The sequence below is a fragment of the Octodon degus genome, unplaced genomic scaffold (genome assembly GCF_000260255.1).
Source record: "Octodon degus isolate 3935 unplaced genomic scaffold, OctDeg1.0 scaffold00084, whole genome shotgun sequence".
Lineage (NCBI taxonomy): Eukaryota > Metazoa > Chordata > Mammalia > Rodentia > Octodontidae > Octodon > Octodon degus.
In genome coordinates this window covers 115,448-139,423 of record NW_004524660.1, presented here as the reverse complement: position 1 = coordinate 139,423, position 23,976 = coordinate 115,448, and the positions used below count along the sequence as shown (strand labels likewise).

Here is a 23,976-nt window from a genome sequence, read left to right as displayed (position 1 = left end):
CAGAAGAGGCCCGGCAAGGATTTGCGTTGTAATTCAGCTGCCTGCAGGATGTGCTTTGTGAGCTCTGTGGCCACATGACCTAAGTCTTTCTATTAAGAACATGAGCTGTGTATTTAAAATGTTAAGTTCATATTTTTTTTTCTCAAAAGAATTCTCCAATATACTTAAAAAGGACTAATAACACTTTTTTTTTTTAACTGAGCAACTCACTCTTATGTTTATTTTTTATTTATTTATTTATTTTTAACTGGGAATTGAACTCAAGGCCTTGCGCTTGCCAGGCAGGATCTGCACTACTGAGCTCCATCCCCCACGCTAAGCAACTTACATTTAAAAAGTGAAGTTTTGACAGCTTACTTTCATTAAAATCTTTGGCAGCAATGACATACCCAAGGATTTGCTGTCTGGTATTTGTCTGCAGATGATAAATAGTAGTAAAATATCTTTTTTGCCATTATGTTATGTCCTGTATACTGCTCAGGATTATCAGTGTCTTTATTCCAAGCAGAAAAACAGTTCAGGTTTATAAGCCTACTTCCCTTTAACTGCTTCCTGTACCAAATTCAAGTTTCTGTTAGGGAAGAGAACCAATATATTTCGGGATTAGGTATGTATTAGAGGACTTGGACTAGAAAACTAGGCATTTCAAGCTGCTAGAATGTGTTGTGGTCAAATCGTGGAAGCAGGGAGGCTGTTGTCCCTCTGTTGCTCTGATTGATGGCCAGGTGTCTAGTGCTGGGCCTGTCCGGGTTAGCAGAAGTTAATAAGGTCAGTGGAGTTTAGGTCATGATTGAATAAAAAGAATTGTTAGAATCAGCAATGGTGGTTGAAAAGTGTGATGTTTAGAAATAAAATGGAAAGGAACATGGTTACTGATACACTGTGTGATGGGGGAAATGGATGATCACCATAGGAAGACAATGGAGAAGAGGAGTTCAAGGAATGAATGAAATCTGTATGGATTATAAGAATCCCCAGTAATTATTACTGGGATAGTATTGGGGAGTGATAATAAACACTGTACTAATATTTTTTTAAACATGGGAGAATAACCTGGGTCTGTATGTATAACCAGGAATTGTGGCAGGTGGTACAGTCTAAGGCGGAGAATATCAAAGTCAGAGGTTTTTTAAAGAAGGAAGTACAGTGAAAGAAAACAGCATAGCATGATGGTTTTGAAGAGGCAATGAGGAACAACTTGGACATCTTCCTCAGTTGTAGGCCTGGAGAGATGGGGCCTGTTTTGAGAAGGCTGCAGGAGAATCCTTAGGGAAGAACCTGATTTCAGTTAGAAAAAAAGATGGGAACATTCAGAGAAAAATTTGAGACTATAGGAGATTTTGCTGATAGAAGTATCAGTGAATAACAGACTGGCTTGGGATTTGTGGAAGGATGGAAAATAAAGCTGTTCGTAGTATTCCCTTATTCTTATAATGCCTTTAGAATAGTGGTGGTGTCTGTCTTTTCATTTTGATATTGGTAAAATGTGGTTTTTTCCCTTTTATTGCTAGGAAATTTTTTAGACGGTCATAAGATTTACTGATTGCTCCATAAACCAGCTTTTTGTTTCATTGACTTTTTTCTTCTATTGTTTTTTGTTTTTTGTTTTTTTTTTTTTTGGTTTTTTTTTTCTTCCAAGTTAATTGAGGATAGGGCTGAAAATCAAGCCAGAAAAAGAAATTGTTATGGGTCACTCAGAATAGGAACCAGATCAGCCAGATTGGAATTTGGAAAGCCATTTATTACTGAGCTCAGGGCCCCCATCAGCTCTCACGCAGGAGAGGACCAAAAGGCAGCTAGCCCAGGAAGCAGGGGGCTTTTAAAACATGAAACCACATTCTGTTTGGTAAACAAATTCTTTGACACAAAACAATGCTTTCAGGGTCATTGTGACCACTATCCAAACTAAATTTCCTGGGGCTTTTAGTTTCTGGTTATCTTGCACCTGAGTACCTGCAGGTAATCTTGCATAGCCCAAGGTTACAAGAAGTTAAATCCCATTTAGTTTCCTTATGAAGCCATCTCTGTAATCTAACTTTGTTTACAGGGATTGGTTAGGTAGGAATTTTATCTAGCAAACAGCAAGTAACAGCCACTATTTACTAAACTTAGAACAGTGGTGAGTATACATTTACAACAGAAAGCACAAGATTTACATTTATAATCTAAAATGTGAGAAATAAAAGAAAGGAAGAGAAACAGATCAATCAGGACAAAACTAAATTGGATAAGGTGGTTGTCTTGGTTACTTTTTATTTGTTGCTGGGACAAATACCCTACACAGAAGGAAAGGCTTATTTATGTAGCTCACAGTTTGTGGAGGTTTTAGCCTGTATTCTGCTGGCTCCCAGGCAGAGTAGCACATGGCTGAGGGCAGCAGTTCATGGCAACAGAAAACAGTAAAGAGCAAAAAGAAAGGGCAGCCACTTTAGCTTCTATCAAGTTTTTCTCTCCTGCTTATATTGTAAGCAAGCTACCCTGGGGCTGAGGGTATAGAACTCACACAGTGTCCATGCCCTCCTCTTGCACAAGTTGAGGATGTTTACAAACTAAGAATCCTGGCTCCCTGCTGAGTAACTTTAATTTCTAAACTTCTCAAGTTGACAATGGTAGATACAGATTTTGTCCACATTACAGGTACATGAAGAAAAGGACATTTACAGAGATCAACTATATAACTTAGCTGCAAAGACAGACAACAAATTTTAAAGGAATAATTTCATATTGATTATTCTTTAATTATAGAAATTAATGATGAAAGAATAATTTACTCAATGTTTTGCATTAATGACATATTTCTGTTTTGTTTCGAACCATTGTATAAAGGGGCTGGCTTTGTCCTGCTAGATAATCAGAAGAATATGTGACACAGGAGTTTTCAGATGAGATACTAGGCATCCAAGGACTGTGAAGTGAAGAGGAGAAGCAAACAAGAGGAGCCTGGGATTGTACTGGGATTCACTGCCCAGAGGCAGGTTCTAGGCCTCAGGCCAGGCAGGGTGGACTGAAAAGAGCCTGTTTTAGTTACTTTTCTAAAATGCCTGACACCCAGAGTTAAATGGGAAAGTCCTATTTGACTCACAGTTTGTACAGGTTTCAGTCCATAATCAGCTGGCTCCAGGATGATGTGGCAGAGGGGCATTGAAGAGGAAAAACAATTTATGGCAGGTAGAAGACAGTAAAAGCAAGCAAGCAAAGCAAAAACCAACAAGGAGACAGAAACAGTGTCTTTCTCCCCCTTTTTAATTCTATTTATGCTACCTGACTTAGGGCAGATGTCAAACATAACAGTGAACTAATATTAGTAATTACATACCTTTCATCCCAGCATGAGGCTTTGTGGGGACGTCTAGACTCAAGCTGTAGCAGCCTAACTTTCTCTCTGAGTCAGGAAGGCAGATGAATGTTGAGGAAGCCAAGGAAGCTTAAATTTGAAGGGCAGAATACCAGAGAGGAAGGAGCGAAAGAGAAAACCAGGAATTTGCTGAGAACTATGACCTGAGTATGAATGAGAGCTGATCTATTTATATGTAAAAGGAAACTGGCAAAGGCTCAGAAAAGAATCAGAAGAACATGAGGCTGAGAACAACTCATAGTTTCACCAGTGAGAGTGGAAAGGACCAGTAAAGCAGAAGACGTTTGGCATAGTTCTCAGGAGGATGTTACTTAAGTAATTTTAAGGATTAAATGTAAGCTTTAAAGGTTAAGGAAGCCATCCCTGGTGTTCCATGCCAGCTCTGCCCCTGGGGTGTGCTGAGACTGTAATTGAGCCTGGGTGTGGTGGTGCACACCTGTAATCCCAGCGCTTGGGAGGCTGAAAATGGGAAGATCACCATGAGTCCAATCTACATAGTGAGATCTTTAGACCCTATAGACCCTGTACGAAATACATTAAAAAAAAAAAAAAAAAAGTTAAAGGAAACCAAATCCCAGGTAACCTAACATCAGGATAGAGTTCAATACTATGTAAAAGAATACAACAAAATCCAGCACTTAACATAAATTTCTTAATATATAGCATCTAATAAAATCTGGAATATACTAATACAGGAAGATCTCCAGTTTAAGGCCAGCCTGGGCAATTTAGAGTGAGAACTTGTTGCATAATAAAAATTTTAAAAAGGGTAGGGATGTTGGTTAATGGCAGGAGTGCTTGCCTACCACACACAAAGCCTTGGGTTCAATCCCAAGTAGAGCAATTACTCAGTCACTCTGTAAAGGCAAAGAAGCAGTTAACTAGGGGAAAACTGAGTTAGCAGACACAAGCCTAGAAATGATACAGATAATGGGATAAATATACAGTGACAGTGAAACAACTGTTATGAATATTGTATACTTGAGCAGGTACTACAGTACACAGAAAAAATGAGGAGTAAGGGTGATTGACAAATCTGTACACTTTCTGAATTTTTTTAAAAAAACTGTAAAAGGGAAAATACACTGTGTGGGGTTAATAGCAGAATGGAGATACAGGAAAAATGCCACATACTATTATAGTGTTTTAAATATTTTTCTTTTTTCTGGGACAAAATGCACAACACTCTGAAGTTAAGAGAGGAAAGGTTTATTCAGCTCACAGTTTGTAGAGGTTTCAATCTGTTGTCAGTTGACTCTAGCGCTGGGTGGCATGGCAGAGGGACATCACAGAGGAAAATGTTCATGGTGTGGCAGGCAGAAGTCAGCAAAGCAGCAACCTGTCTTCCCTGTCTCCCTTTATATTCTATCCAGGCATCTTCCAAACATCTTTTTTTTAAAAAAAAAAAAAAAAATCATTTCTTTGTTTATTTGGTAGAGAGTCTTTCTGTGCAGCTGAGACTCATAGTGATCCTCCTGTCAAAGCCTCCTAAGTGCTGGGATTATAGGTGTGCATCACCACACCTGGTTTCACTGGCAGGCACACGTGCAGTACTGGGGATTGAACTCCTGTCCTTGAACTTGCCAGGCAGACACTTAGACCGCTGTCTAGCCCTGTTGCATGCAGTTTTTCTTTCTTTCTTACTTTTTTAAAAAAATCTTAAAAAAATTTTTTTTTTATATTTATGTATTTGGTACAGGGTCTTGCTACACAGCTCAGACTCAGTGATCTGTTTCAGCCTCCCCAGTGCTGGGATTACAGATGTGCACCACTGCACCTGGTCTCAATGGCTGGCTCAGCACAGGGCCAGCACTGAGCACCTGGGGTTCCAAGACTGGATCACATGTAGTACCACATCCTTGTGCTTGCCAGGCAGGCACTTAGTCTGCTGAACTGTCTCCCCAGCCTTCCATGTATCTTTATTCACAGTATCACATACTCAAGATTGATCTAGCTCTGAAAAACCCCCAGCTGTGATGAAGAAGGCTTTGGGGGGTATGTGGATTAAAACTATAATGTATAGCATATTAATAATATAGACTGCCAAAAATAAACTGAAAATGCTGAAAATGGACAGCATCAGTGACATCAGGGATAATAGTTTGGAAGTTCCTTTGCTAGTTACCGTGCAGTTTGCATTATGGACTTTGACTTATCAAATCTAATATCTACTTTTGTCTTTTCCCTGCTCATGGGAAATTTTTCAATCATAGGACACTCTCATTCAATATGTATATAAATACAAGCATGTCTGTGTTGCATATACACAGACACATATACTTCTTCTTCATACATAAATCTTTTATGTTTTAACATTAATTTTTGTGGGGTTTTGTTGTTGCTTATTGGGACTTACAATTTTTACCCCCTCATTTTATCTCTGAATTATATTATCTGGAATAATTTCCTTTGTGCCTAGAGAATATACCTTATAGAATCCAGTTTTTCCCAGCCCATGGTATTAAAGTACTAGGTTTATATTCTAGTTGTGAAGATTTGTTTTCACTTCTGGTGCCTGCATTTCCTTGTATTTTGCCCATAGCTACTTATTTAACTTTTTGGTTCCTGTGTCATTCAACATTTCTTGTAGTTACATAGTGTATATTTTACTGGCAGAGAGCACATGTTTGCCAAAACTTTGATTGTTAGTCTTTTGAAGTTTTGCCATTTGGTTGGAAGAGAGATAGTATCAGAAATGCAGTTTTAGGGCCGGCCAGATAGCTCAGCGGACTAAAGAGCCTGCTTAGGCAGAACTTGGCAGCTGGGATTCAATCCCCAGCATGACAGCCCCACCCCCAGGGCGTGCTGAGCCTGTGATTGAGACTGGGCGTAGTGGCGCACTCCTGTAATCCTAGCGCTTGGGAGGCTGAAAACAGGAGAATCACTACAAGTCTGATCTACATAGTGAGACCCTGTAGATTCTGTACTAAGGATAAACAAATATACGGTTTTAATTTCATTTCTGTGATCATTACTAATGTTGACCTCTTTTTTTTTCTGCTTTCATTAAACTTTGCATCTCAAGTTTTCTTCTGCTTCTGTTTTGTTTATACACATACTTTTTTTTTTTTTTTTTTGGAAAAGGTCTACAGGGTATTCAGGGTCTCACTACTAAATCGGACTGGTAGTGATCTGCCTGTTTACAGCCTCCCAAGAGCTGGGATCATAGGGGTGCACCACCACGCTCAATCTGTTGTCCTCTCAGCGCACCACATTGGCAGGCCTGGGGATTGAACTCCCTGCCCCTGTGCCTGCTTGCAGGCGCTTTAATCCCCTGAGCTATTTGGCCAGCCCTACATACATACTTAAAAAAAATCTTTTTTTATTTGATATAGGGTCTCACTACACAGTTGGAGTGATTCTTCTATCTCAGCCTCCCAGCACTGGGATTATAGGTGTGCACCACTGTGCTCAGTGTCAGGGCCAGCATGACATATGGTACTGGGGATCGAACTTGGGACCTTGTGCTTGCCAGGCAGGCGCTTAGACTGCTGAGCAGATACTGCCCAGCCTCCATGTTTGTTTATTTTTAAATGAGAAGGGATTGCAGATTTTCAACTCTGAAACTTAATTCTTATTTTCTGTTTTTTTTTTTTTTTTTTCTAATAGGAAACTTGTCTGTGATTTACCCTATTTTTGCTTTTCGCTTTGCTTTATTATATTTTTTCCTTTTAAATTACCTTAAGAATCCTCATTTTTCTTTCTTTAATGGGCCAGTGATCTCTCCAGATTCACCCTCCAGCTTTGATTCTGGAGCTGGGTCTGATGTATTTAGGTTTCTCTACTGATAAAAAATTTGGTTACTTAGAGGGGGTTGAAGCTGGACAGATGGGATCTGATGGGTACCCAAAGAATGTGGCTAAATCAGAGATCTAGGATGGAAGGGAGCAGAAGACTTGTTACTAGCTTAACACTTTTTAGATCCAGACATTCATCTGGAAATCCTGATTACTGAAAACAGAAGTTGGTTAACCAAGCCCAAATCACTTAGTGCTCAGGAGAAACACTGGAGGACACTCAGCCGAGGAACGTGCAGCCTATGTGACCTTTATCCACATTTTTATTCCATAAGCATTTTTAAAGAATTTAAAAAATATCTCTTTAAGGAGAAGCTGTTAACATGTTGGAAAAACTATATTTTTGGACTTAGAGAAATCAGAGTCTAAGTTTGGTTCTCTTGGTAGGAAGACCAATAAAATTAAGTTTTTATTTCAGTTTTTTTCCAGGGTGTCAGTGCATCAAATATTTGTATTTAGGGCCAAATACCAGCATTTGCTAGGAGGCGGAATCAGAAAGATTGCAAGTTTGAGTCTTGCTTAGGCAACTTAGCAACTTAGACCCTTTCTCAAAAAAAAAAAAAAAAAAAAATCAGGCTTGGGGATGTAACTCAGAGTAAAAGCCCTGGGCTCAGTCAGTCCCCAATACTGAAAAACAGTAACAAGAACAAAAAGACAAAAGCTATTTATGTTTAAGAAATAGTAATATTTTGAATAATGAGATATTTTTAAATTTTGGGGGTAGGTAAAAATTATGTATGTATATATGTATATATGTATATATTTGGTACAGGGTCTCACTACAACAGCTCAGACTCGTAGTGATTCTCCTGTTTTCAGCCTCCCAGCACTGGGATTACAGGGGTGCACCACTATGCCCGGTCTTGTTGGCCAGCTCAGGGCGCCTGGGGGTGGGGCCAGCATGGCATGTGGTTCTGGGAATTGAACCTTGGTCCCTACACTTGCCTAAGCGGGCACTTAGTCCACTGAGCTGTCTTGCTGGCCCTAAAAAATATTTTTCTACATATACCTACTTGGGATCTTCATTTCAAGCAATTAAGAACATTTCCTAAGGTTTGGGAGATAGCTCAATGGCTTACGTGCCTGTCTGACATGCAAAAGGTTCTGAATTCAATCCCTAGTACAAAAAAAAAAAAAAAAAAAAGAAAAGAAAAGAAAAGAAAAAGCAACAAAGAGGAACATTTCCTTATGAATAACTGTTACCTTTTATAAATAATTTTTCAGCAAACATTGAGGAGAATGTGCTACCTTACCATCAAAGAAATGGCTACCATCTCTGAGGATGTGATAATTGTCACAAGCAGGTATGTGAATAGTCAGAATCTAGAATGAAATATGTTTATGGAATATGTGCTGTTTTGTTTCTGTTGATTTTACTTTTTTGACTGTAAAGTCATTAGGAATTTAAAAGAATATCATATGTTAAGCATTTTTTACTTGTTAGGAAGCTTGATATTCATGTATGCCCAAGGCAGAGTACAATTTGATTCAGCTTTTCTAGAAAGCAGTTTGGCAGCATTTGTTGAATGAAAAGCTTTATCCCTTTGGCCTCTATTATACCACATCTCTAAAACTATCCTCAGAAAGTAATCAGACATACAGGGGGCGGGGAGATAGCTCAGTAGAATAAGCCTTGTCTGGCAAGCTCAAGGGCTGAGTTCAATCCCCAGTTCCTCCAAAAAAAAAAAAAAAAAGTTATCAGACGTAGCAAGACTTACATGTAGTGGTATTTGTTGCAGCACTTCTTATTAGCAAAAAGGATGAACAACTTGTGTCTATCATTGGTAAATTATTTAATCATGTTTTAATAATGTTATAAAATATTTTAAATTTTTGAAAATATTTTAAAAATATCTTTGATAATATAGAAAATTCTTTGCTGAATTTAGTGCTGTGTGCTAGTTGAATGCAGTCTATGTATTCCATATACTCTTACTTTAAAAAACACTGTATGTGTATTAAGAAACATGGATGGAAATATCCTGATAAATTACCAGTAGGTTGTCTCTGAGTGTTTGGGATTCTGGCAAATATTTAATTTCCTTATAGTTTTGATAATTTTCAACTGTCTTAGAGTGAGTATGTAGAATTTATAGTTCTGAAACGTATTATTTTGAAAACTTTTTTCATTATTAAATGAAAAAGTTAAATACTCATGTAACTGAATATGGTTTTTGTACAACAAAATGCATTTTTGAAGGTGGGTGCTTGTGTTCAGCAGTAGCACTGAGTATAGTTGTAGTGAGGAAAGTTTTTAGCTGAAAATAACAAAAAAGAAGATGTAAACAGTGATTTAAACAAGATTGAAATTTGTTTTTCCTTACCAACTGTAAGTCTGGAGGCATAGACTAAGTGGTGTTGGTTTAGTCACTCAGTAGTGGCGGGCTGGTGACTCTTGGATTTGTTTGGACATGCTCCATTATTACAAAATAGATTTCTGAATTACTGGCAGAGCATTGCCCTCAAGGCAGGAGGGCTACTGGGAAGCAGGCCAGGAAGTGCCAGCACCATCTGCTGCTTTTATTAGGAATACAATAGCTTTTCCCAAGGCAATTTTTAGATTTTACTTGGCATCGCTGTATTACATGACTATCCTTAGGAGGCCAGGAAAGTATTTACTTTTTATAGCTCATGTGTTAAGGGTAGACAAGGAAGAAGGGTTTGAAAGTGGGTGTTGAATTAGTCAGCTAGTAGTGTCTGCCACAAAAATGAAACAGAAAACTTTAAGTTAGATTGCTAGATCACTATTTAAAGAATTTAAAACCAATTAGGCATCTGAGTTTTTTGTTTGTTTTAGCCATTAATGTTTCCTCCTGAGTTGTCATAGCCTACTTTGAATTACAGTTTACTTCTGGTTCATTTAATTGATTAGTAGGTGTGGTGGGCAGAATAATGACTCCGTAAAGATGTCCAGGTCTTAATTCTCAGGACCTGTGAATATGTTACGTTATAAGGCACAGAGGAATTAAAATTGCTAAATAGAGTGGGAGATTATCCTGGGTTATTCATGTATGTACTCTACAGACAAGCATCTTTAACAGTGGAAGTAAGAATCAGAAGAGGTTCCATAAAGAGACATGGTGATGAGAACAGGGTCAGAGGGATTTGGTATTGCTGGATTTGAAGATAGAGGAAGGGGCCCACAAGCCACAGAGCACAGGTGGTTTCTGGAAACTGGAAATACAAGGAAAGCGTTTTATCCTAAATCTTTCTTTCTAAAACAAAATGCCTGTTTTGAACTAATAGTGTTTAGACACAATATCATATCTGCATCTTGTATTATGAATAACCACTGCGAAGTCAACAGTATGCAATGTATTAATTATTGTAACTGTCCTATTAACCTGTTTTGAAACTGCCTCATTGCTATTTCTTAACAAAATTAATATAAAAAGTAAAAATAAAATACATTAGGGCTCCAAAATTTAAAGACCCAATCCAAAAATGGGCATCCGAGATGAACACATTCTTCTCAGAGGAAGAAATACAAGAAGCAAATAAATACATTAAAAAATGCTCCACATCACTAGTCATTCATGAAATGCAAATTAAAACAACACTGAGATGCCATCTCACCCCACAAAGAATGGCTATTATAAAAAAATCAACCAACAACAAATGTTGGGGAGGCTGCGGGGGAAAAAGAAACCCTTCTTCACTGCTGGCGGGAATGTAGACTGGTGCAACCATTATGGAAATCAGTGTGGAGACTCCTTAAAAAACTAGAACTGGAAATCCCATTCAAGCCAGCTATCCCTCTACTGGGAATTTTTCCAGAGGAACTGAAAATGTCATATCATAGTGATATATGTGTATGTATGTTTATAGCAGCACAATTTGTGATAGCAAAATCTTGGAAACAACCAAAATGCCTGTCACCTGAGGAGTGGATGAAAAAGATATATTTTTAATACAATGGAGTATTACTCAGTTATAAAGAAAAATAAACTCAAAGCCTTCATATATAAGTGGATGTCACTTGAAGATATACTCATAAGTGAAATAAATCAGACCCACATGTGTAAATACCGTATTGACTCCCTAGTGTAAGAACTCAAAAGAAGAACTAAAAATTGAAAGGTATAACACAGTTGAATGGAAATTGAGAACTTAAGGATTAAACAACGAAGAGAGAAAAAGGAGAAAAGTTAGGAAATATGGCAGGGGGAAAACTATACATTTATATAAACAAGATGGTTAAGGCAATGGTCTTAAGAATCTCCATCAGGTGTTTGAAAATGGCAGTTAATGGATAGAATTCTCACCCTGACTAACTATATATGCTGATATCTGTGAACTAAACTAAGGATAGCAATGCGTAATACTAATACCATGCTTGGAATACCTATCATTTTGGTCTTCTAAATGTGTACTGCTTATTTATTTATTTATTTATTTACTTTTTGAGGAACTGGGGATTGAACTCAGGCCCTTGTGCTTGCCAGGGAAGCACTTATTCCACTGATCCATCTCCCCAGCCCTATAAGATTAGTCAATTCTATGTTTGTTTGTTTGTTTTGTGGAACCGGGACTTGAACTCAGGCCCTTGCGCTTGCCAGGGAAGTGCTTATTCTACTGAGCCATCTCCCCGGCCCCTCTAACTGCTTTTCATGTCATATCAATTATTGCTATACTCTCTTTCAAGTAAATGTTAAAAAAAAAAAGTTATAAAAGAAAACAAGAGATAAGAAAAATAAAAAATAAAACAAAATGCCTGAGGTTGAGTACTTAAAAAATTTTGGAGGCTGAAAGTTCAAGACTGGTGGTCCTATCTGGCTTCTGGTGAGGGCTCCATGGCTGATGGCATAGCAGAAGAAGGAGTGTGTACAGTGGGGACCATGTGGTAAGACAGGAAGCCAGAGGGGCTCGTGGAGCAGGCTCTCTCTATTTGTAACAGCTCTCTGTTACAGAAACTAACCAGGTCTTGTTCTTCCTACCTGAGGACAGAGCCACCTTTTTACTACAACCCACTCCTGAAAGGTTCCACCACCTTGGTAGCTCCACAATAGGTACTAAGCTTCCAGCACATAAACTTTTGGGGAGCCTGCTCAGTGTAGCAACCTCAACAGCCCCAGAAAAGTAGGCAGCCCTGATTATGTGTTGATTTTAGCCTAGTAAGTCCTCTTCTAGATTTCTAATTTATGTAACAGAGCAAAAAGGAAGTGAATATTGTCTTAAGTCTCTAGATTTGTGGCACTTTGTAATAGCAGCAATAGAATGTTAATATAAATTTTGGTATCTACAAGAGAAGTGCTGCTATAGAAATAGTTAAATATTTGAGTATGTTTAGAAATTAGGCAAAGAGCACATTGTGGAAAAATTTGAGGTACATATTAGAAAACCCTAGACTGTTAATAAAACTATGTATACTAATGAGTATGGTAGACTAGGAAAGAAATAAAGAATAGGATAGAGAAAACATTCCCTTAGAGAATGCCTAAATTGTTATGAACAGATTAATGGTAGAAATACTGACATTAAAGTTGCTGGTAGTGGGGGCCTATAGGAAATTAGGAAGATGTTGAAAACAGGTGAATCTAGATGTGCCTTCTAAAGACTCATGGGGTCATAGGTAGAGGATTTCGAAGGTGGCTGTATTAAGAATGTGATGCTGGGGGTGGGGAAGCTAGCTCAGCGCAGGCACAGATCTTGAGTTTGATCCCTGATTTAAAAAAAAAAAAAAAATGATGTGATGCTGAAGATTAAAGGTGCCCCATCCTGGGTATGAGTGGTACTGCCCAAAAGGCAGGTAGCCTGGATGGAACAGAAAAAGGCTTTTTGCTGCCTTCTGCTGGTTGTGCATTGCCATGGACTATTTCTCTGTGATGCCCCTCTGCCCTGCCACCTTGCCTGGGAGCCAGCTAACTATGGACTGAAAACTACAGGCTGTGAAACAAAATAAACCTTTCCTCCTTTCACAGTTTTGTGTCAGCAGCGAGAAAAGGAAGACAAGGAAGAAAGGGGTTCTTGTTATAGTGACAGAAAGCTTAGTAGAATCATATCCTGTGGTTATGTGGGAAGCAGAACTTATAAATAATGAACTTGTATATTTAACAGGAAATTTCAAAGCCAAATGTCAAAGGTGCACTCTGGTTTCTTTTTACTGGTATTAGGAAAATTTGAAAGTAGAGCAGTAAATTGAAGGGAGATATGTTAAACAAAAATGTACTAGACCTTGATGATTTTGGACATTTTTAGTCTACCCAAATGATAAAGAATGTTAAAATGAAGAGATACACTGTCAGAAAAATGGGTGCTAGAGAAAAAGCCAAAGGAGTCACTGTGCTCAGATTAAAACATCAGAGTATTCATTCACATATAACAACCTGAAGAGATCAAAGGTGAGACTTACAGATTCCAGCTGAGAAGCCAAAAATAGAGATGGGATTATCATGCTAGGATCTGCAGAGGAGTTGCTATGCAGTAGGGCAAGTCTGTGAACTTAGTAGACGTGCATGACGGCACAGGGTTCTTGATCTCGAGGTTCTCATGCCAGCAGAAACTACCAGCTTGGACATGAAGGCACAGAGAAGACCAAGTAAAAGATGGCTGTCACTTCACCAAAATCCTTCAGGCAGGCAACAAGCTAATAGAACTACTCAGCTTTGAAGGCATGCTAGCCACCTTTTATGGAAAAGGAGCATTAACACAAGGACAGAGGGTCAGGTCTATAGGGTAGCACTGAAAATTTTCCAGAATTCTGCCCAGGCAGAAACCTACTCTGCTTGCCTGGCGGGATCTTGCAGTTGGTTGGGACTAGTACCCTTTCGTTTTATTTTGTCTTAGGGTGAAAGTATCTGTAATTGTCAGAGCAGGAAACTTGTTTTCTAGTTTTGTGGGTCTGAAGATGGAGAGAAATGTTGTTTCAAGATAGTTTATACCAAGATTCTCACTCATACCTAATTTATGAGAATTTAATAAGACTGGGACTTTTTAAAAAAATTACACAGTGGTGATAGAAAAAAACACCATTAGAAATGATACAAGAAAAAAAAAGAAATGATACAAGATTTCACTAAACAAATTAATAGAAATTCAGTAATGGCTAGTATATTACATGATGCTGTCTTCATATCAGTTATTAAGATTACCAGATATGAATGTGTAAGATTTCTTTAATGACACACACACAAAAAAGAAGTTATAAGAAATTCAAAAGAGGAAGGAAAAAAATCAGAGTAAATGAAAATAATTTTAAGCATTAACTGCTCATTTCAAAAGAGTAGCAGAAATCGACACTACAGTTATCCAAACTATCGCTCATATATACCTAAATATATTTTTTTCCCTTTCATTTTACGTTTTCCTCATCCAAGTTTTTCTTTCCCATTGAACAGATTCTGTCCCTTTCACAGTATTTGTTATACCTTTTAGGTTTTCAGTACTCTTTCAGGTTCTCACACTAGTGAGATAATATGTTTGCATATATATATATATCTGATTTATTTCACTTAGCAATATAGTCTCTAGCTGCTTTCATTTACCTACAAAAGCCTCAAATTTATCTTTTTTTATAGCTGAATAATATTCTATTATGCAAAGATACCCTTTTTTATCCATTCCTCAGTTGATGGGCATGTGGGTTGTTTCCAAGATTTAGCTATTACAGATTGCACTGCCATAAACATGGGTGCACATGTATTGCCGTGGTATGATGATTTCAGTTCTTTTGGAAAAATACCTAGGAGGGGAATAGCTGGCTTAGGATCTCCAGTCCTAGCTTTTTGATGAATCTCCACAATGATTTTCATAATGGTTTTACCAGGGTGGCCTGCTGGTTAGCTCAGTTGTTTAAGTGCCTGCTTATGCAAATGCAGTCAGGCACTGGATACCAGGTTGGATCTCCAGACCTGCCCTTAAGGTAGCCTGAGCCAGCCAAAAAAAAAAACCACAAAAAAATCCTTCTCATAGTGGTTTTACCAGCCTGCACTCCCACCAACAGTGGAGAAGAGTTCCTTTTTCCCCACAGCCCCTCCAGCCTTTATTATTGGTTAACTTCTTGATGATAGCCATTCTTTTTGGCATAAGATGGTATCTCAGCCTTGTTTTAATTTGCATCTCTTGAATGATCAGATTGAGACTTTGAGTCAGTGAAATTGAGATGAAAGTTTGGACTTTGAATTGGTGCTGCATTGTGTTGAGATTTGGGGAGATTAGGAGATGGGATGAATGTATTTTGTATGAGAAATGGATGCAAAGCTATTGACAATTTTTAGTCCAGAGGCCTATTTAATTGTGTAACTATAAATATTAAAATTTGTGTTGTTTAAATCACAAATTATGGTAATTTGTTATAGCAGGAATAGAAAACAAATATTGTATATGTTCATTCTATCAACTGTGTTAGATGGTAAGAAACTAGAGATTAAGAAAACTTAAAAACAGGTACTTCACAAAATGTATGAATTGACAATAGGTGTGTGGAAATGTTCTCAATATTACTAGGCATTAAGATGTTTGATACTCAGACAGATAGTGAGGTTAAGCTTAAAAGCCTAGGTTGTATGGTAATAACAATAAGCTTCTCTTCTGAAGGGTTAACAACCTAAGTTTGCAGACCAAATTAGAGAAAAAGGAGGGCTGCAAGGAAAGCCAACATTTTTGGCCCTTGCCTTCCAAGGTCAATTAAGACTCAGGACAAATGAGACCTTGTACTGTAACGTCATGTAACTCAGTAGTGTCAAATTTTCTGATCAAGGAGATTATGGGGCCAAAGAGGAAAGTGATCAATGATATAGAGTGCCTAAGGAGAGTCACATGGACAGAAAACATTCTCTCAGGCTTTCACAGAGAGCACATTGGCCAAGCAATGACTCATCCATATGACTGACACTGACAAAGGTTCTGCAATCTGAGGTATAGGATCTCGGGATAAATCTTGAGGAGATTTCACTGACCTTATCAGACCCAAAAGCTACAACTCTTGTTGCATAGGTCCTGCTTTACCTTGGTCTTAACCATCCAGCAGAAAAGTACAAAAACGAAATATAAAAAGTACAGCCATGCTGTTCTATTGAGCTGTAGGGGACTCAGGTCAACAATTTCTGACATTGCCAGTCAAGCGGAAGACCCAATACTATTATGGGCTACTGGACTCTTTTAGAATATTTTGCTGAGTTTACATACCTATATTATTCAAATAATGGAACTTAACAAAAGGGGATACAGATGAATGTCCATTTTGTATCTGTGTATTCGAAGTGGTTAGGATAGATATATAGTTACATTCTCTTAATGAATAGAGGGATTTGTTCTAATGCTGTTTGTAAATAGGATATCATGTCCATCTTGTACAGCAATTAACCACTAGGAAGAATGTATGCAATGTGTTAATTATTGAAACTGTCCTACCAATTTGATTTGAAACTATCTCATTGTTACTTGTTTCTCAATAAAATTATGGGGAAAAAAATATTGCTAGGCATAAAGGAAATTGTTTTAGTTACTTTTTCATTGCCGGGACAAAATACCTGATACCTATGAGTTAAGAGAAGAAAATATTTATGTTAGCTTGCAATTTGTAGAGGCTTCAGTCCATCGTTGACTGACTACTAAGGCAGAGCAGCACTGCAGAGGAAAAGCAGTCCATGGCAGAGCAGGTAGAAGGCAGCAGGGAGCACAAGCAGCAAGCCTTCCTTTCCTTCGTAGCTAATCCAGGCCACAAGCCTTTTAGGTAGTGCCGCCCACATCCAGGTAGTCTTGCCATTGCCCATACCCAGAACTATGATAAATCAATTAGTGGACTAATCCAATACCACATACTTAATCTCAGTATCACACTCATAATTCACAGTTACACATCCTAGATCCAGTTACTTCTGAAAAGCCCCACTTCTGTAAGGCTTTAGAGTTACATCTAGATACAAGCCATAAGAGAACTAAACATTGAAATCTTAATGAGATATTCATATATTATCTAGAATGGTTAAAATAGAGATACCTGACAATACCAAAATCAAAAAGTCTACCCTAGTTCAAAATAAGTGGAACAGTTAAAACTATCATACACTGTAGGTAGGAAGGAAGAACAATAACCTTGGAAACCATATGTCACTTTCTTGAAAACATATGCTTATCCTGTGACCAGTAATTTCTGGTATTTACCTTGAAGTCCTTTTTCACTTCTAGATATGTATCTGAGGAAAATGAGTATGTAACAGTGACTACAAAAAACAACACTGTAAGAATTTCTTAATAATTTTATCTGTGATAGGCATAAACTGCAAACATGGTTAGCTTCTGAAACTATGTTGACACAAAAGAAAACAGACATACAAGACTATAGCCCGGATTATTGTATTTATATAAGCTATAAGAATAGCTAAAACTTGTCTGTGATGGTAGAAACCAAAATGGGAGTTCGGAGGAAATTGCTCAGAAATGGTATGAAGGAACTTTTCTCAAGTCATGAAAATGTTCAGTATTTTATTTTGAATGGAAGTTAAATGGGTGATCACACTTATCAAACTCACCTAGCTGAACTTTTGACTCATTGTATATGAATTGTACATAAATTATAACTCAGTTAAAAAAAGATTTAGTTAATGACTTAAAGATATCAAATATATTGACCATCTGGTTATACTAGTTTATGCATTGCTGGATGGACTCAACCAGCGAAAATCTACAACTGAGGAGTGCTTAGGATTCTGAAATTAAGTCATGAGGAATGACTCACTGAGGGATGTAGTGGGATGGGTATTGGTAGGAATAAGTTATATCCCAAGTCTCTTACATCAAATAAACAGTTTATAAACTCTTGGAAGTTTATAAACTTGAAAAGAAATAAATGGGTTATAGAGACAGTCATCACACAGTCTTGAAGTCAATTACGGGGATAATATATGGATTTAATTGGGGGGGGGAGAAAGTAGTTTGAAGTTTCTGAGGGAACTAAGGAGCTAAGTCCATCCACTTGGAGGTAAGGAACAGACAAGTCAGGAACAGTTTTTTTATTTGAATGGTACAAGTGTTCCTGAATGGTTACTTCTGACTAGTGACTGCCAAGATGTGGTTTAGAAAAAGAAAGGAAATAAGATAGTATTGTAATCTGGATAAAAATGAAACAGGAACTTTCTAATTCCAGATGAAGGCAGGGTATTATAGCTCATCTTTCCTAGTGATTACACCAAAAACAGAAAGACAACTATCAGAGACCTCCAAAAAGTATATAACAGTGGGTGAATTGCGGAGAGAAAATACTGTTTAATGAGTGACCAATATGGCAACAGTAAATTTCATGGTTATTGTTCCATGTACCCAGGGCAGACTGACTCAGGAACTGAGTATCAGGTAGGATGACCGAAGACCCAGAGAAAAGCCAGCTTTGGCTGAGTGCAGATTTATTTTTCTTTCTTTTCTTTTCTTTTTTTTTTTTTTGGTATTTTTTCAGGGGAGGGCCTACAGGGTGTTCAGGGTCTACCTACTAGATCGGACTTGTAGTGATCCTCCTGTTTACAGCCTCCCAAGAGCTGGGATTATAGGTGGGTGCCACCATGCCCAGCCTCAATTGCCATCTCTGTGCGCCCCTGGGGTGGGGCCGGCACAGCAGGACCAGGGATCGAACCCCAGCCTCTGCCCCTGCTTGCAGGTGCTTTAATCTGCTGAGCTATTTGGCCAGCCCTGAGCACAGATTTCTAAAAAAGAAAGAAAGAAATGCCCTGTAAACTACAGAGCATGGTGGAGAATCCTTACTGGTTTTCGTTTTTCTGTTTTTTTCTCCTAATCCTGTCTTGAAGCAGCTTGCTTGCTTGCTCACTCACTCATTTGCTTGCTTGCTTGCTTGCTTTTTATGTGTTTATTTTTGTTTTTATTTATTTATTTATTTTGGCAGAACCGGGAATTGAACTCAGACCCTTGCACTTGCCAGGCAAGCGCATATTCTACTGAGCCATCTCCCCAGCCCCTCTTATTATGTATTTATTATGGGGTGTACAGGGTCTCATTACATAGATCCAGACTCGTAGTGATCCTCTTGTTTTCAGCCTCTCAAGTGCTGAAATTATAGGTGCACACCACCACACCCAGTCTCAATCACTTTATCAGCTGGCTGGGGGCCGGGCCGGGCCGGGCCGGGCTGGCAGGCACTCTGGGGATCCATCCGGTCCCTACACCTGCTGAAGCAAGCTCTTTTATACCCCCAGCTATCTGGCTGGCCCTCGAGGCAGCTTAATTGTGGAATAGGTTTACTATGGTTTGGTAGTGCTAATGTGATCTCCTAAAACCCCCTAGATAAAAGCCATCCCTGAGAAAATGGATTCCTGCTCTCTGAAGAGCTGGGGAAAATCCATATTATTACCTCTCCCTTGTCTTCTTTGTTACCTCTAGGATGGTCTCACAGTATAGAACTTTGCAGTAGCACAGGGAGCCAAGGCTCTGAGAGAACCTCATGTTGCTGGCTAGAAGAATTGGGCAAAAGGGGTCTTGGACAGGCAGAGAATATGGCACACGAGAAGAGACCTGGAAAAATGATGCCTTACCAAATTTGTGCATATGTGGACCACACCTGAATGAGCACAGCCAGAGCATCAAATTATGAACTGACATTGGAACCAGTATGCTCAGGAGTAGTGACGCTTGCAGTCTGCAAAGAAATGGTTGAATCCTTGATAAAACAAAACAACTCCTCCATTCCTAAGCCTTTTAATAAGACCTAGCATCTCATGACCTATTTAATACGTCTGTGATACCCTCCAAAATCATGCAGCCACAAGAAGTCTGACCACTTCTTAAAGGAAAAGGTAACCAATAGATGCCCATCCACAAATGACCTAATTGGTATAATTATTAAATACTTTAAAGCAGCCTCAGTGAGATGCCTCAGCGGAACTAAGTGCCTACTTAGGCAAGTGCAGGGACTGGGGTTTGATCTCTGGCACCACATCCTGCACTGGCCACTGAGACTGGGCATGGTGGCACATGCCTGTAATCCCAGCACTGAGGAGGCAGAAACAGGAGGATCACTGTGAGTCTGAGCTGTGTAGTGAGACCCAGTACCAAATACATTTAAAAAAAAAAAAAAAAGCCAGTGCAACCACGTCAGTAACCGTGTCAATGAAATAAATTAAGGGAAAAATTGTCAAAAATGAAGCCTATATAAAAAAGCCACCCAAATAAAAATTTTAGATATGGCAAAGCATAGTAGATAAGGTTAAAAAATCATCTCCTAGGCTGAATGGAGATGTCAGAGGAAGGGATCAGTGAACTTGAAGGTAAACTAATAGAAATAGTCAAGTGTGGTAGTGCGCCTCTGTAATCCTAGTACTGGGGAAGCAGGGACAGGATTCCTGTGAATTTGAGGATGGCTTGGGCTACTTAGTGATTTCAGGTACAGCTTGAACTTTGTAGAGTTCAAAAAACCAAAACCAAAAACAAATAACCCCTCCCCCAAAAGACCTTATAAATAATACTGAGAACAGAGAAAAAAAGGTTAAAAAAAAAAAAAAGCCTACTTAGAGCTACATTTTTCCCCTTCCTTTTTTCTTTTCTTTTCTCCTGTCCCTCATCCCAGTTGTTCCTTTCCTTTGAGCAGTTTCTTTCCCTTCCACAGTATCTATTGCACCTTTTGAATCTTATTTACTCTTTCAGTTTCTTACGCTAAGGAGACTATGTGATACACACAAATGCAAATCTGATTTATTTCACTTATGAGTATGGTTGTTAATTACATCCATTTACCTATAAAAGCCTCGTGTTTATCTTTCTTTGTAGCTGAGTAGTACTCAATTGTATAAAAATACCACATTTCTTTTTATCCATTCTTCTTTTGGTGAGCATTTAGGTTGTTTCCAAGATATACCTACTACAAATTGAGCACATGAACTCTTGAGAACATGCTAAAACCTTACACAAACCATAGCAATCCATAGCATTCATGTGAGTAAACTTAAAATGGATAAAAAAATACAAATTTATTTTTATTTCATTTTTTACGTTTATAGTTGTTATAATTTTTGTATTTTTCAAATGAGGTCTTGCTATGTAGTCTAGGCTGGTCTTGAACTTGTTATTCTATGTAACCTAGCATGATCCTTAATTCACAATCCTCTTGCCTCAGCCTCCTGCATACTGGAATTACAGGCATGTGCCATGACCCCAAGCTAAGGAATACAAATTTTAAAAAATAAAAACCTACATATTATTATAAGAAAACATGGATTCATTCCTCTTTAACCATCATGTAGGGAAAAGCTGTTAATTGTGACCAAAATTCCATAAGCAATAAAAAGTTGATAAGTTCGACTGTATAAAAACATTCTTTTAAACATTTCCTTTCAAAGATACCCTGAAATGTAAACTAAGGACTTGCTATACATTCAAGTTTTGCAAGTAACTCTTGATTTATTATCATGGTGTACTGCATGACATTGCCACCATTTTATGGCAAAAGCAATGTGAAAATGGGCTCCTGATTATGAGATGTAATAGTTTTACCATATTCTGTTTCACTTAGGAGTAGGCAGCCTAATTGAACGATGGGAAGGCCTGTTGACTGCTCACCTGAAGTATTAAGTTGGATTCTTATTGAGAACATTCTTACATGGTGCTGTGTATGTACACACATATACACACACATATACATAAATGACAAACATTATGGTGCCATCACCGTTAAATACAGGAAATTCTTTGACCCACTATGTTCTTTGACCTATTTATCTATATAAATAATAGAGAATATATTATTTATTTATTTTCAGTTTTTGTTTTTAATTAGTACATGTTTGCAATATGTAGTAATTGTATTTATTATGGGGAGTTGGTACATACACATAACAAATACATTAATCCTTTTAAGGTCCCCTCCATCATCTCTTGGTACCTTCTGTTTTGCAAAAGATCTCTTTTCTGATTACCTATCTTTTATTTTGCTCTTTATTTGTATTCTGGGTTTCTCATGTAAGAGAAACCATTTGATATTTAAGCCTGTGTATCTGACTCAGCTTCACTTAACACTGTGTCTGAAGGTGCAAGCATTTTCCTATAAATGATTGGAGTTTATCTTTCTTTATGGCAGAGTAGTATTCTGTTGTGTATAAATACCTCATTTTCTGCATCCATTTGTTAATAACATATATAGGCTATTTCCAAGATGTAGCTGCTGTGCTTTATGCTTTTATCAACATGGGTATTCATATATCACTGTAATATGTCTTTAACTCTTTCAGGAACATAGAAGAGAAATAGTTGGGTTGAATGGAATTTCTATTGAAAGGAATCTCCATACAACTTACAGTGGTCACTGTAGTTTACATCACTGCCAGCAAAGTAGGAGGGTTCCTTTTTCAGTGCAACCTCATCAGCCCTTATTATTACTTGATTTCTTGATAATAGCCATTCTTTCTGGGGCTTGCTGTAGCTTCAAGTTGTGTGAGTGGCTCTTGATGGAATCTCAGTATTTTAATTTTTCATTTCACTAATGGCCAGAGATGTTGGGCCTTTTTTTCTTCATGTATTTATTGGCCATCTGTACTATTTCTGAGCATTGTCTATTCATTTCAGTGGCCCATTATTTTTTTAATTGGGTCTTTTATTTGGGGTGAGGCCTAATTGTTTTGAGTTCCTATAAATATTAGTCCTCATCTGAGGAGTGGTTGTCACATTTTTTTCCCAGTATGTTGTCTCTTTATTCTGTTGGTTGTTTCTTTTGTGATGTAGAAGCTTTTAAATTCAAGATGATCCTATTTGTTTACTGTTGATGTTATTTCTTGTATTTTGAATTGCTCAGAAAGTCCTTCCTGACACCTGTGACTTCAAGAATTTTATATATTTCCTCTTCCTTCAGATTGTTTTTATCTTAACATTTGGATTCTGGATCCATTTTGATTTTAGTATAGGATGAAAAATATGGCTCTCAATTCAGTCTTCCATGTTGGTAGCCATTTTTTCCATTACTTATAATTTACTAAAGAGCCTATCATTCCTCTAGCATGTATTTTCTTGCCTTGTTGTTGAAGATCAGGTGACTGAATGTGCCTTGGGTTTCTGCAATCTCTATTCTGTTTCATTGATCCATGTGTGTGGATTTTTTGCCAACACCATACTATGTTTATTACTGTAGCTTTGCAATATAATTTGAAGTCTGGAATTACAATACTTTTGCTTTGGTGTTCTTGCTAAGGGTTACTTATACTATTGTGAGTCTCTTTTTGTTCCATATATATTTTAGGATTACTTTTTCTGGTTCTGTGAGAAATGCTGTTGATATTTTAATTGGGAACTTATTAAATGGATATAATACTTTTAGAAGTATGGCCATTTTGATTCTCTTGCTCATGCCCATCTGAGAACATCAGATATCTCCGTTCTCTGATGTCTTTTTCAGTTTTTCTTTTCAGAGTACTGTGCTTTTTGTTGTAGAGGTCTTTCACTTCCTTAATTAGGTTAATTCCTAAGTATTTAATTTTTCTTAGTAGTATTTTCCCCCCCTTTTTAGGGAAGGATCTACAGGGTAGGGTATTCAGGGTCTCACTACTAGATTGGCCTTGTAGTGATCTGCCTTGTTTACAGCCTGCCAAGAGCTGGAATTACAGGTGTGCACCAACACGCCCAGTCTCAATTGCCATCTCAGCATGCCCTAGGGGCGGGGCCAGCATGGCAGGCCCTGGGATTGAATCCCTGGCCCCTGCGCCTGCTTGCAGGCTCTTTAATCCATTGAGCTATTTGGCCAGCCCTTCTTAGTTTTTTGTTTGTTTGTTTGTGTTTTTGTTTTTTTTTTTTTTTTTTCAGAACCAGGGATTGAACTCTGGCCCTTGCATTTGCCAGGGAAGCACTTATTCCACTGAGCCATCTCCCCAGCCCCAAAGGTTGCTGGTGATCTAACCT

At 38.0% G+C, this 23,976-nt stretch overlaps 1 protein-coding gene across 1 annotated transcript in view; it reads left to right on the top strand.

Annotated features, from left to right (window-relative positions):
- The window catches only part of LOC101587851 (coatomer subunit gamma-2), a 136,880-nt gene that overhangs the window by 4,687 nt on the left and 108,217 nt on the right, over window positions 1-23,976 (top strand). The window contains exon 5 of the mRNA XM_004636890.2: window positions 8,377-8,456. Coding sequence (XP_004636947.1) covers window positions 8,377-8,456 — 80 coding nt within the window. The remainder of the gene's footprint in view (window positions 1-8,376; window positions 8,457-23,976) is intronic.